Source organism: Typopeltis vanoorti, chromosome 21 (assembly GCF_054136105.1).
Source record: "Typopeltis vanoorti isolate ZY-2024b chromosome 21, IOZ_Tvanoo_1.0, whole genome shotgun sequence".
NCBI lineage: Eukaryota > Metazoa > Arthropoda > Arachnida > Uropygi > Thelyphonidae > Typopeltis > Typopeltis vanoorti.
Window position 1 is genome coordinate 26,213,819 of NC_143569.1, and position 14,973 is coordinate 26,228,791.

General features: G+C 35.9%; 1 protein-coding gene across 3 annotated transcripts in view; it reads right to left on the reverse strand.

Moving 5' to 3' along the window:
* Positions 1–14,973, reverse strand: part of LOC150094684 (cell adhesion molecule Dscam1-like) — a 260,850-nt gene that overhangs the window by 91,046 nt on the left and 154,831 nt on the right. For all 3 annotated transcript variants that reach the window (XM_090411283.1, XM_090411282.1, XM_090411281.1), the window contains exon 5: positions 12,092–12,209. In XM_090411283.1, coding sequence (XP_090267409.1) covers positions 12,092–12,209 — 118 coding nt within the window. The remainder of the gene's footprint in view (positions 1–12,091; positions 12,210–14,973) is intronic.

Here is a 14,973-nt window from a genome sequence, read left to right on the forward strand (position 1 = left end):
CGACATTTTTCCAGTTGTCAGCTGTCCGGTATTGATAATCATTTGTCCACCGAACTCGCATCTTCCTATTCTTAGTTGACAGCACTGAGACCTGGGATGGTCGTCTGCTTCCCACTCCATCCTTGATTGCGTGCAACGAACTGTGCGCTCCGAGATAATGTTTTGGCCATCACTTGTATTGAGCTGAATTTGACTGACTGGTTTGGCCTTCCTGTCACATTTCACAATCCCTGCTATTCTTCTCTGACCTCATGCATCAATGAGCTGTCTACAAAACTGCCGTTAGATTGAAATTGTCTGGTTATTACACCGCTTCTGGTACACCCTAAACTGTTATGCGTGAAACGCCCAGAAGAATAGCCAAGATACTGGTACTAGCATGTCTTGCACCGACATTCAGACCATGCACAATTTTACCCATTACGAAGCATCAAAAACAAAAAAAAAAGCAGAACCGGCAGATGCCTGTCTGCTGATTTACATAGCAAATTGCAGCTACGTAACTCAACGTCTACAGAAACAGTCTATTTTCCTTAATGGGTAGGTGTTCCTAATTAAGTGGCCACTCAGTATATATACATAGGGTACTAGCATGTATATATACCTTATACATGGCGGTGTGTATGCCATAGGTTCTTCTGCCTCTAGTATTTAAGATTGATATAAAAATCAAATGGAACTTCTTGACAGCAGTATCAATGAGTTTTTCAGTTAGCCTTCATAAAAAAATTGCTGTTGTCGTTATTTTCTGGTTCCTAAAGAACAAATACTCATTTTCATGAAAACAATCAATTTTTCATCACTGCAAATGCATAATTTTAATATCATGTAAATGTTATGCCTTTCAAACACATCGAGTATTTGCTCTCTCTTTATCTGAATGTTTCACCATTACAACCCTCATCGTGTTGCTTCTTGATCCCCTAGGCCGAATTACTGCTAAACAAATTAGCTTGCATTCCTAAACAGTTACTAGAAAAATTGTGGGAATCATTTACAAATAAGCCTTTATACACAAAAATTAATTCGTAAAAGGCTTCTTACAAAACTAGTTATCAGTAAACGCACCATTGCTTCAATTTTTTCTTTTACAGTTAAGACGTAATATACTCAGAAGCGAGAAATGAACAGCAGTGTATTAGCTCACAGCAGTGTCATCAAAAACATACATATTCGTTGGTTAGAAGTTTTCAAACTCATTCTGTCTTCATGACCGGATATAACTAGATTCTCTGTGTTTATAAGCGAATCTAATGATATTCAATAGAACGTATCGGATAGCCAATTGTGGGAAAGCGAACTGCTGGATGACTCGATTTCTGTGTTATCATTTAACCTACTTCTGATGTGATTTGTAACTGAAAGATAAGTTGTGCTGTTTAGGAGCTGATTGGAATCAATTATAGAAACTAGGGCTATGAAGAGCATGCACTACATCTATAACTGCATGTTCTTTTTTATCATAAGGAATAGATTCAGACTTTTTGAAAAACATACATTGCCAACTCCTAAGAAACTGAAATAACCCCTTCCCAATGACAGTTCCTTTTTTAAAGATTTCTTGCACACTAGAATGGTATTCAAACCACTCCAAATATTTCCAGCAAGTGGGCCGGCTTCTAAGTGCAAACCAAGGCGTTCTATCCGCGCGCGCGCGCGCGTGTGTGTGTGTGTGTGTGTGTGTGTGTGTGTGAGCGCGCGCCATTCAAGAACTGCGAGTTCTATGGTTTATGGAAGATCGCAAGTGTGCGTGCGTGTGTGTGTGTTTTAAGAATTGATATAAAAATTCTTATTTTAAGAATATGATATTTTTAAGAATAACCGAGGACTTTCATATCAAAAATATTTTTCCCGAGCATTTTTTATACGAACATTTCACCTCCAATATATAAAAATAGAATAATAATGGTAATAACATATTTCTCAAAGGTGCCCTATGTATGCTTGCATGCATATCTACCGACAAACGAGTCATTATACGATCAGCCTGTTAAAATGAGAAAAACGTGACTTGAATAAGTTAATACAATGAGCTTAAGCAATTACGGACTTTTGCCCAAGTGGAGACCACACATGAGAACTGCAGTCATCTAACTGTCTCAATGGGAAAAAGGTAATTTTGCTATCTTACTCAAATTGCAGGAAGTCTGAAAACGAGTATGTCAAATGTTTGCAGTACATTTGTCTTAATAATACGTCATCAAATACATTGATACTAATTTGAGGAGAAAATGTCAAATAGTAATGAGGGGTTCTTATGAATATAAATAAAGTGAAATCTTGTTATGATGTATTTTAGTTTAACAGAGTTTCAAATGAAATGTTACTTTTATGATAATCCTGGGAAAATTCCCATATGAATAATGTCAATTTAATATAAAAAGAAAGAAATATTTCAAAATATACCATTATATTAACGCATTTTGATTAACTATTTTTTCTAACATCGGTATTGTCGCAGTCATCTGTATACAGCATCAGAAACTTTGTTTTTTTACCCTCGAACATATTGTTTAAATCGTACAATAAATCTTGATTGTTTTGTTAGTTTGTCTAAATGCCTTGTTAGTTTGCCTTTTAATCGAGACGTATGTACGTAATAAAAATATAATCGGATTATTTAAGTTAAGAATATTTTATTTGTAGTGTTTCGCTTAGCGTGTTGGGAATATCTTCGTTATAATTGGTTTAAAATACAGAACACAAGCACTAGCATGATTGAAAAAATAAATTAAAAGGAATTAAAAATGCAGGTGTAATCTAATTATAATTAAGGTCTTAGTAAGGTTCATAGTAAGGATTTCTCTCAATAGGGAAAGATAAATGTAGTCCATTTGATCTGTTCTCATTTGAAGTAATTTTTTTACAAAGATATTTATTTAGTGTTTTAACTAAATAAATATCATTACTTAATGCTATCATGAACCAAGAGAGTCTGGGTTTGACATGGTTGGCTAATCACAATGCCCGTGATGCTGCGTCTCTTATGTTATTTGCGACGAACAGAAATACATTTTTAAGATTGGCTACAAATCTCAGTAAATTATTTAATTTATTCCTAATTTAATTTTTATAAATATATACAAGGCAAAATCAACCTAACATCTGAATTTAATGGTTTATTGTTTCCCAGTACAAATAAAAATCAGTAAATAATATTAAAATATTTTTCCTAATGTAATTATAAAGCACGGATTAACTGGATATATTGCCAACTAGTTTATTAAATCCAATAATCGATAACATATTAAAATAATTCACTGATTAATCTCTTACTGTTCTAATAACTTTCTTGAAATGTATTTTTATTTTGTTATTGTATTAGTGTGCATTATACGAGCAACTGACGCCACATAAATCGAATTTGGAACGCTTATTTCAAGCTTATGATTTGCAAGCACAGCATAGCCTTAATATTCTGTTATCGGAGAGTGACTTTGCTGGTGAGTCTTGACGTGACATCTCTATTTACTAGCTTACCGATCAATGAAATGCTGGAAAGCGGTGAAGAAACAGAACAGCAATTGTCCTTTGACAAACAATAATAGATTGCGTGTGCCACATTCATCATAGGGTAAAATCCACTGCATTCGTTGTAGATAATAAAAATCATGAACTGCTACATAATTTGAAACAAGTCGATATGAGGCGAGTTTTGTCATTGAAAATAGCATTCCCATGTTAGGAAAAATCACCATAACCCTTGTGCTTTACAATTTATGAAATATATCTCATACATATTTACAATTTACGAAATAAATCTCATACATATCTATCGAATCACATTTGCAACCTAAAACCAGGATGTTTAACTCAAGGACTTATTAGTACACCTTATATTTACTATCATACCGTTTCATGAAAGGTGTTTAAAAGTAATATTCATTTTCTGTTTTGTATCTTCAAAATATTTCAAAATACGTTCTCAGTCTTTACTTTTTTAAAATCTTAATAAAAATATTAAAATGATATTAAATAATTAATTTAGCTTAATGTTTTATATTGCTACAGTATTCATAAGTAACATAAGTCTCCAAAAGTAACGCTTTATTTTTCACAAATTATTAATATTTGAAAATATTTTAATTTTTTCCCTTTTTAATTGATTTTAGTCAGTTAGTGGTAAACAGAATTTATTACTTCTATAATTCTGTATAATTTTAATTGTAAAATTAAATAATTTCTCCAAAAATGTAAATTTAATATTTGATTACAAGTAATTAAAAAATTAAAAAATAAATAATGTGCAATACCATTTTTGATTTTATATAAAAATATAGAAATAATAACGGGTATCATTAATTGCATTCTTACCCCCTGATCAACCGCAAAAGCAAACTAGATGTAAGAAACAAGCTAACGCTGTACAAAACGGTAATTCGCCCAGTTATCACCTACGCCTCTCCAGCATGGAGTCATACCTCAGAAACCAACATACAAAAACTACAAAGAATCCAGAACAAGTGCCTAAGAATGATCCTAGATGCCCCATGGTACATAAGAAACTCCCAGATCCACCGAGAAGTAAACATCCCTTACATCCGCTCGCATCTCCACGACTTAGCTGAGAAATTCTTTTCCAAGGCAACCCTGCACTCAAATCCACTGATCAAAGAAGCCAACAACTACAGTGAAGCAACACACTGCAAATACAGAAGACCAAAATCTATTCTACTACACACCGAACATCACTAACTTCAGGCCCCAAGAGGGCGAGCAAGTAGCTCAATAATACCCCATTCACAGTATCACTTACAGAGATAAAGGGGAAAAAGAAAAGCATTTTTGCTTCACCCATCCAGCCAGTAACGTTATGCGTTAATTGCATTCTTATCAGATAGTACAAACCCAGAACCGGAATAATCCACACTCAAATCTATCAGCTGTTATCACCTCTTCTCTTGCAAACATGCTGCAGGATTTCAGCAACTCAAATCCATCCTTAAGTGTCACAAAAAGATTCCTACAGCAAACCCAAGCCATATTATCGGCACTCTCTGATGCATAGGAAAAAATCGTCCCAAACTCTTTTAGGATTATCGGTTGGAATGCCAACGGTATAAAAAACAAACTGATAGAAATCCAGGAATTTAATAATAGATACAACCCAGATATACTACTAATTAATGAAACTCACCTGAGGCCTGCTGACACCCTGAAAATCAGAGGGTATCAGATTTACAGAAACGACAGGCTTGGGTATAGAGGCGGAGGTACAGCCACCCTTATCAAAAACTATATCAATCATCACTCAATAACCAACCCTACTACCACCAACCTCGAAATCACAGGAATCAATGTTCTCACAAACTCAATTGGAAACCTCAAAATTTTTTCTGCATACAACCCTCCATTAAAGACATTATTGACCTCAGATCTGGATGCCATCCTTGGAGTAAAAGGATCGGTCATCATTGCTGGAGACCTCAATGCAAAGCATCCTGCTTGGAACAGTAAATCTACCAACAAAAATGGTCGCATCCTCTCTAGCTACACAGGATTAACCCATGCTGTTGTGGCTGGACCTACCGAACCAACTCATCTCAGTACATCTGGCACTGCTGATATCCTGGATATAGCCATCCTGCAAGACATTAAACTACAGTACAGCCTTACATCACTAAACGAGCTGTCGTCGGATCACAACCCAATTCTACTGCAATTGGGTGAACAAGAATGCCTGTCTCCTCCTTCTCATTCAGGCATATCGTGGGAGAAATTGTCTAAAGCACTTTGGGATCAAATAGGACCCGTCCCTCACATATGCACACCAGAAGATGTGGAATCTGCAGTGACTAGCTTCACCCAACAGATTAAGTCCGCTATAATGGTTGCATCCTACCAGAAACCTGTTCCCAAGCCTGATCGTTTGCCTGAGGACATTATGGACCTGATCAGAGAAAAGAGCAGAGCTAGGAAGAGATTTCATAACACTCGCGCACCTCAGGATAAGACAGTGCTTAACAGATTGAATGGAGCAGTAAGAGATGCACTTAAAACACATAGAAACGAAGTCTGGGATAAAAAGTTAGCCTCTATCTCACCTATTGATCACTCTATCTGGGGCCTACTGAGAAATATCAAAAATAAAACCAGATCCCCCCCCCCTATAATCTCAAACCAGGGCTTAGTCAACACAGATGCAGATAAGGCAGAAGCCATACTTAAAAATCTTGAGGATCAGTGCAAACCTTCTTATAACAACATTGATTTCAATCATCTGTACAAAATCCACAGACAGGTTAGGCATGCACTAAACCTCCCGGACACCAGTGCCGATCATATTGCACCCGCATCACCTGTTGAATTATATGATATTATTAAAAAACTTAAGAACGATAAAGCTCCTGGACCAGACAGCATCTCAAACAGGGTGATCAAGCTGCTGCCTCGAAAAGCTATAGTGCATCTGACCAATATAATAAATGCAATCTTAAGACTTCACTATTTTCCTTCCACCTGGAAAATGGCTGATGTGATTCCTATACAAAAGCCAGGCAAAGACCCACACTTACCGCAGAATTATCGTCCAATCAGTCTCATCTCCAATCTGGGTAAGGTTGCAGAGAAGGTCATCCTCTCACGACTCCAAACCTCAGTAAATGACCTAGACATCCTCCCTAAAGAACAGTTTGGATTTCGACAACACCATAGTACTACCCAGCAAATCCACAGAATTGTGGAATATATCACCACCAGCTACAACTGGCGCCAGTGCACAGGTGCGGTATTCCTAGACCTATCTAAAGCATTTGACAAAATCTGGCATTTTGGACTCCTGCACAAACTTATCTCAGCCGGTATCTCACTAAAAATGGTTCATCTAATCCGTTCATATCTTCAGAATAGATCAATGCAAGTTAAAATTAACGGTTCTACATCGTCCCAGCGCCATATCTTTGCTGGAGTGCCGCAGGGATCTCTACTGGCTCCATTGCTGTTTTCTGTATACATGTCAGACATCCCACACAATCCGATGACTTCCATTTTAGCACTGTATGCGGACGATACGGCAATACTAACCAGATCTCTCAGACCCCACTTCGTTACTAGAAAGCTTCAAGAAAATCTTCTAAAGCTGGAGGGTTGGTTCTCCAAGTGGAGATTGGAAGTCAATCCCCTGAAAAGCTCAGCGGTTCTCTTCTCAAAAAGGCCAATGTCTCCTGCTGGAGATGTGTTACTATTCAATACTAAAATTACCTGGGTGTGATTCTCGACAAAAAGCTATCTTTCAACCAACATATCAAGTCTGCATGTGCAAAAGCATCTAAAGCCATAGCTCAGATCTACCCGCTAATTAATAGAAATAGCAAACTCAGCAACAGAATCAAATTGCAGCTGTACCAGATGACGATTCGTCCTATAATCACCTATGCCTCTCCAGCCTGGAGCCACACCTCTAATACTAACATTATTAAGATACAGCGAGTGCAGAACAAGTGCTTGAGAATGATTTTGAACGCCCCGTGGTATGTTAGAAACAGCCAACTCCACAGAGACACAAATATTCCCTATATTCTCTCTTATCTACAATCCTTAGCTTCCAAATTTTTTCTAAAGACGTCCACACATCCCAACGATTTGGTTCAACAAGCTGCAGCATACGATCCAACGGACATATTCAAATATAGAAGACCAAAAACTATATTAGCCTCCTATAGCGATACATAATCTCCATGCCCATTCAGGGCGAGCAAACTGCTCGTAAATTTTACCCTCACTGTAACCACGACAGATAGCGGGGAATATGAAAAGCATCTTGCTTCACCCCTAAAGACATAAATGTCAATTGTCAATTGTCAATTGCATTCTTAGGGGTGGTGCATTCAATCCAATACTCTTGGAGGGTAATGGATGGCAATGCTGTAGCTAATGAAGTTTTAACTGAGGCTCAGCTATTGCTGTTACCCTCCTGCCATGATCAGAGCTTTAATAGCTCAACACCTTATCCCTACACTGTCCTCTACAGATAACGGGGAAGATGAAAAGCATTCTTGCTTCGCCCCTTTAAGCCAGTCCTTATAAGGAATTGCATTCTTAAATGTACAATTTTGTTCGTACATTTCTTAAAATTTTTCTGCTTGTTTTATATATAATTTTAATTGTAAAATTAAATAATTTCTCAAAAAATGTAAATTTAATATTTGGTTGAAAGCAATTAAAAAAGTAAAAAGAAATATGGTGCAATACCATTTTGATTTTTATATAAAAAATATTGAAGTAATAACGGGTATCATGAATTGCATCCTTTCATCTAATTCGTTCATATCTTCAGAATAGATCAATGCAAGTTAAAATTAACGGTTCTATATCGTCCCAGCGCCATATCTTTGCTGGAGTGCCACAGGGATCTCTACTGGCTCCATTGCTGTTTTCTGTATACATGTCAGACATCCCTCACAATCCGATGACTTCCATTTTAGCGCTGTATGCGGACGATACGGCAATACTAACCAGATCCCTCAGACCCCACTTCGTTACTAGAAAGCTTCAAGAAAACATTCTAAAGCTGGAGGGTTGGTTCTCTAGGTGGAGATTGGAAGTCAACCCCCTGAAAAGCTCAGCGGTTCTTTTCTCAAAAAGGCCAATGTCTCCTGCAGGAGATGTGTTACTATTCAATACTAAAATTCCCTGGCAGACAGAAACAAATTACCTGGGTGTAATTCTCGACAAAAAGCTATCTTTCAACCAACATATCAAGTCTGCATGTGCAAAAGCATCTAAAGCCATAGCTCAGATTTACCCGCTAATTAATAGAAATAGCAAGCTCAGCAACAGAATCAAATTGCAACTTTACCAGATGACGATTCGTCCCATAATCACCTATGCCTCTCCAGCCTGGAGCCACACCTCTAACGCTAACATTATCAAGATTCAGCGTGTGCAGAACAAGTGCTTGAGAATGATTCTGAACGCCCCGTGGTATGTTAGAAACAGCCAGCTCCATAGAGACACAAATATTCCATATATTCTCTCTTATCTACAATCCTTAGCTTCCAAGTTTTTTCTAAAGACGTCCACACACCCCAATGATTTGATTCAACAAGCTGCAGCATATGAGCCAACGGACATATTCAAATATAGAAGACCAAAAACTATATTAGCCTCCTATAACGATGCATAATCTCCATGCCCATTCAGGGCGAGCAAACTGCTCGTAAATTTTACCCTCACTGTAACCACGACAGATAGCGGGGAATATGAAAAGCATCTTGCTTCACCCTTAAAGACATAAATGTCAATTGTCAATTGTCAATTGAATTGCATCCTTGCAGGAGGACCGAATGATGAATCAATCGACCGTGAAATGCGGTGATTGATTTTATATGAGATGCCCATATATAGGGTAACGGATGGCAATGCTGAACCAATGAAGTTTAACTGAGGTTCGGCTGTTGCTGTTATCCTGGGTAAATGAGTTCGCTCTCTTAGGTTTTGACCTAAGGGAGCACTTTGAGTTACCGGGGAAAGTGTTCTCCGTCGCGGCCCGCTGAGGGGTACGTGCCGGTGAACGGTGAATTATTTTCTTCGGAATGAGCGGTTCTGCTCGGTACTCGAGTTTCACTGAGTAGAACCAACGCTGAGATTTGGACGGTCTTTCGCCCACGAATGAGTGGCCTAGAGATCGTCCGATATTTTTGAGATATCACCTTTACTTACACATACCGTGAAATGCGGTGATTGATTCATTCAATCCAATACCCTTGGAGGGTAATGGATGGCAATGCTGTAGCTAATGAAGTTCTAACTGAGGCTCGGCTATTGCTGTTATACCCTCCTGCCATCATCAGAGCTTTATATAGCTCAATAACACCCACACTGTACTCTTCAGATAACGGGGAATATGAAAAGCATTTTTGCTTCTAGCCAGTCTTTTTTAGGACTTTAGGAATTGCATTTTTAAATGTATAAATTTGTTCGTCCATTTTTAAAATTTTCCGAGATGTTTTATATTTATCTTAACTGAAGTTAATTATAAAGTGGTAAATGTGGATACAGTTATAATTATAAGAAGAGTTTTTTTTATCTGAATTCAGCCACAGAACGTGAAAAGAAAGCGAAAATTTAAAATGAACTTTTAAACATGAAAAATTACAAGCTGTTGATAGTGATAAACGTGTTTCATTTACTACGAGAGAGAGGGCGCGCAAAAAAGAAGATGTAGCGTATAATTTACATAAAAATTTCCGCCCATATTTGTGCTCATTCACGCACCAGTGCGAACGTGAAGTGAGTTTGAAATCTAGATAGAAATAAAAGCAACAAATGCGACGATTAATTTTCGACATTTTGAAATGAAATTTGTGTGGAATGGTGCCGTATTTCGACAAGTAATATTTGTATTTTTGCAGATTAACGTTTGAGAAAGCTAACGCATGACCGTTTGGGCTTAGAAATATGAACAACGGCGATGTTATTGATGTGTCATTTAATATGCAATATATATGCATCTTTACTCAACCACGTATTTTGTGGTTTCTTTCATTTATTGCAAGCATTCAATCAGTATTTTTGAAATATTGAAGTATAAATTTTCCAAGCACTTTATTAACACGAGTTAATCAATATACAAAAGTCATATTGGGAGGATAATGAATATGAAGGTTTAAATTAATATCCACACTAAAAATTCACTTATTCGCCACATCTTTAACTCCAAATATTAAATCATCAGCTTAGAGAAGACGAAATGTAATAATCTCATTATTTGAAAGGATTTTTGCGCCAATAAATAACATCCCACGCACCAACAAGCAAGTGTACATTTTGCAAACTTCATTACAAAGACATTTTTATTGTAACGAATTCAACGAAATTGTTCTGTTTTTATAAATATGAAAACACCAACCTGTGCTTTTTCTCATTAGGACTTAAAAAAGAATTTTGAATGGGGATAGTGTGTGTGTGGGGGTTAATGCCTTTTTTTTAAATTTTCAGTAAACGAAAAACTACCTGCATGACAGATAAAAGTATTTATGTACAATGTTTAATTAATTATTGTAAACGCCATTTCATTTTTCAGATTTTAGATATTCATCGTCCTTTCTTTAGTACACGTGCAGAAAAATTAATATACGAACTGTAATGCACTCACAAACAGTAAGGCAATCAAAATAGCAACACTATTACACCAACATTAAAATAACAATTCTGCACGTGCAAATGCAATATGGAAAAAAAAATATATATACATAATATCACGAGTGCAGGTGCTCATTTCAACTTCTGTTGATTTATTTGTTTATTTTTTGGGAGGAGGAAATTTGTACCGAACTATCCGTTCATCTCGCTGTGCTACAACTTGCAAAGCACTTCCCTGACTTCTTTAGGTTTAATTATGCAAAATAATTTAAAATAAAATCATACATTTCTTTAGCATCTTTGTAGGCATCGTTATAAGAGTTGCAGTAAGGGATAAATTAATAGGGTCGAAAATTTAACTCAGTGCAACGTAGGACAAATACAACGTAGGATAGAATGATTTAATTATAAGCGATATTAAAAGTGTTTTTTTTTTTTGAAATTTAAGTATGAACCTTAAACAAGTCAGGTTAACTGATTTCTTTAAGAAATTCTCGCCATTTGCTAATGTACAAAAACGTTATACAAAGGCGAAACTTCGCTAAATAGCAGATCCGTAGATTAGTAGACTTTGTTTTCCTTTTTTTTTTTTCTTTTCAAACCGAGTAAAAAAAGGACATCATTCCCGTCAACGTGTAATTCTGTCAGCGCAAGCTTTCTCATTAAGGAGATTAAACTTCTAATCTTCAAAGTCTCTTATTCTTTGTGCAATCCCATCATTCCAGACACGTTTTGAACTGACACCGTATAATTCAATTGATTAAAATAGTAACATAACAATATAAGTAGGCAATGCCAGTACATTAGCAAATATAATGATTCTGATGGATCTTCGATACTGCATCAACCTTTTATAAGTATACCAGAGGTACAAATTAATAAAAAAAAGAAGTTAACTTACAAAAAAAAAGATGAAGAACTCTCAGTAAGATAAAAAAATTAATAATAGTTCTATAGTGTTTTCATATGGCAGAGAAGATTATATTTGGCAGTCAAATAATCCACTCACATGTAATTCGGTGGAGGGTAACCTTGAGCTACACATGGTATGAATACTGCACTTTCTTCTTCTCCTTTTAATCCAGATTGGCTGAAGGTAATTCTAGGCAGTGTTGTAGCATGGGATTCTAAAAGACAGAAATGAAAATAATACATAAAACTATTTCGTTATAATCATAAAAAAGCATATAAAATTAATGGAAGATTAGGAGACATTTGCTAGTTTCTTCAAAATATTATATACATATTTTTGTTTTGACGATAACATTAATTAACAATAATCATTTATTTATCAACTAATGAGTGAGAGCATGACAGCAAATTAGTCAAAAGCATTTGCATTATCAGTCAAATAGAGAAGTGCTTTCTTTCAAATATATATATATATATATATATATATATATATATATATATATATATATATATATATATATATATATATATATATATATATATATAATACGGAAGGTATATACACACACACACAGGGGGATACGAATCTGCAGGATTTAAGGCAACAAGTTGTGTATCACAAGGAACAGTGCTTGTTCCACCGTTATTCAATCTGTACATTAATGATATTGGGAAGGATTTGACAAACGACAAATCCTTCCCAATCTTTGCTCATTACCTTACCTATCTTTGCTCATCATGCAAAGATAGGTAAGGTAATCAGGAATGCTGGTGATAGGCAGTAGCAGAATGATTTCAATAGGCTGGAATTGTGAGCATGGGAAAATGGATGTCAGTTCAATCTCAGTAAATGTAAAGTCATTCATTTCAGCATGATTTTTTTTATCTTTACAACATTAGATATCCAATGTTGTATTATATTGGTGAGATTATGCTAGAGGAAACTGATGAGGCTAGGGACCTTGGAGAGTTAGTAGTGATAATTGCAATGCTGAAACGAACATTCACATGTAAAGATAAGGATGTCATTTTGCCTTTTGTAAAGAGGCAAAATCACATCCTTAAATTCAAAATGACATCTTTAATGAGGCCTTGATAAGATCTCACTTGTACTATTATGCGCGGGTCTGGTCTGTTGGTTTCCGTTGTGATGCTGATATAGTGGAGAGAGCGCAAACGTTTATCAGAGAGTGTTTACCAGGATTGTGAATACTGATGATGAAGACAGATTGAGAATTTGTAGACTGCAGACACTAACAAACAGGAGAAAGAGGGGTGATATGATTGAGACTTACAAATTTCTGAAAGGGGCATACAGGATTTCAATTGATGGAATTTTTCAATTTATGGAGGGTGGGGAAAGGAAGAGAGGGCATCCTTGAAAGCTGAGAATGAAGGCCGCCAAGAAGGGTGTGAGGGCTAGATTTTTCTCTCAGAGGGTGGTGCGTGATTGGAGTGGATTGCTATTGGATGTTGTGAGTGCAAGCAGTGAGAATGAATTCAAGAATAAGTATGATAGCTGTAGCTGGTGTGTGTGTATGTGTGTGTGTGTGTGTGTGTGTGGTATGTGGCCTCCCTCGAAGAGTCTCTGACTCCCTGGAGGTCTCTCTTAATAATAATAATAATAATATATTTATAGCCAAATTTAAAACCTTTCTGACAGCTTATGAGAATATAACCTTCGTAGGAGTTGCCATGGTTTGAACTAACTAAAGGGCATGAACTCAGGCCACGAGCCCTTATATTCGCCTTTTAGTGCATTTATGTTTCACTTGCCTGACAGCTGTTTCGAACTGTTGGTGCTCATCAGAGACAGGCAGAAATCTTAAGAGGATAAAAACCTTAATGTCAAAGAGTTATGACATGAGTTGACTGATGTCTGCAGAGATTTCATAATTGCGTAGATAAATTACTTAAATAGAAAATTATAAAAAATTAAAGAGTACTAACTATTCCTTAAACAATCTTATACGAATTTATAATCCTTTAAAACATGTTATACATCTTTAATTTAATTTTCTTTTATTGACGTTATTTTATTTCTGTGTAAGTCATCTATTAAATGATACAGAAACAATATTATGGCAGTACAGAATAATAATAATAATAATAATTTTTAATAATAATATCCAATGCAGAATTGCGGTACTTGTTTAAAAAAACATTTTAAACATTAATAAAGCACAAATAATATACAGTTACAGTTTTTCAAAAATATTACTATTTGAAAACTGGTTTTGTGTACGTCTTTTGAATATATTTTCGTCATCCTGATGAATGAAGAAAAACCGACTACCTTACCAAATATCATTATGTGTTTTTAATGAGATGGGACTCGCCGACTTCAAATGCAAAAGTGTTAAGTCTTTCTTTTTAAAGTTTACGCCTTGTGACTCAAAACACTCTTATGCCCACTGCAGTGGTGTCAAGAATTTGACAAATGTTGGAAGCCATTGTTCCTGTATTTAACGCTCTTTCACAGCGACAATCAAAACATTCAGTCAAGCTTACGGTGCGAGAAAACATTAGTCTTCATAACATATGTCGCTATTGCTTGTGTCTGCATTGTTTCTTTTTTTTTTTTAAAAAGTTTTGCTGTCACAGAACCTCGGCATCTTTTCAAGAGAGTTACGGGATAGTGCGGACTTTTCTTCTTATTTCAGTATTGTGTCTAGAGCGTTTTAGAATCTCCCAGAGGACTTTTTCTTTGTTATTTGTAGTTGGAAGGCTGCTTCTTTGGTCTTCTTTTGAGAAGTACAAAAACTAAAAATGGAGAATACTCCGGTGGTGGTAATAAACGCATCGGCAATGCATATTGACTGTTTCATTTCGAAAATAGAAATTGGTTGAGGGATTATAATTCGGTAATTTTCAATCATTTCGATCATTCAAGAGGAGTGAATTATTATTTTTTAATTTTTAGCTACTCATTAAAAATCGGAAAAGATGTCATATGATCATCCGAAACAGTCAAACACA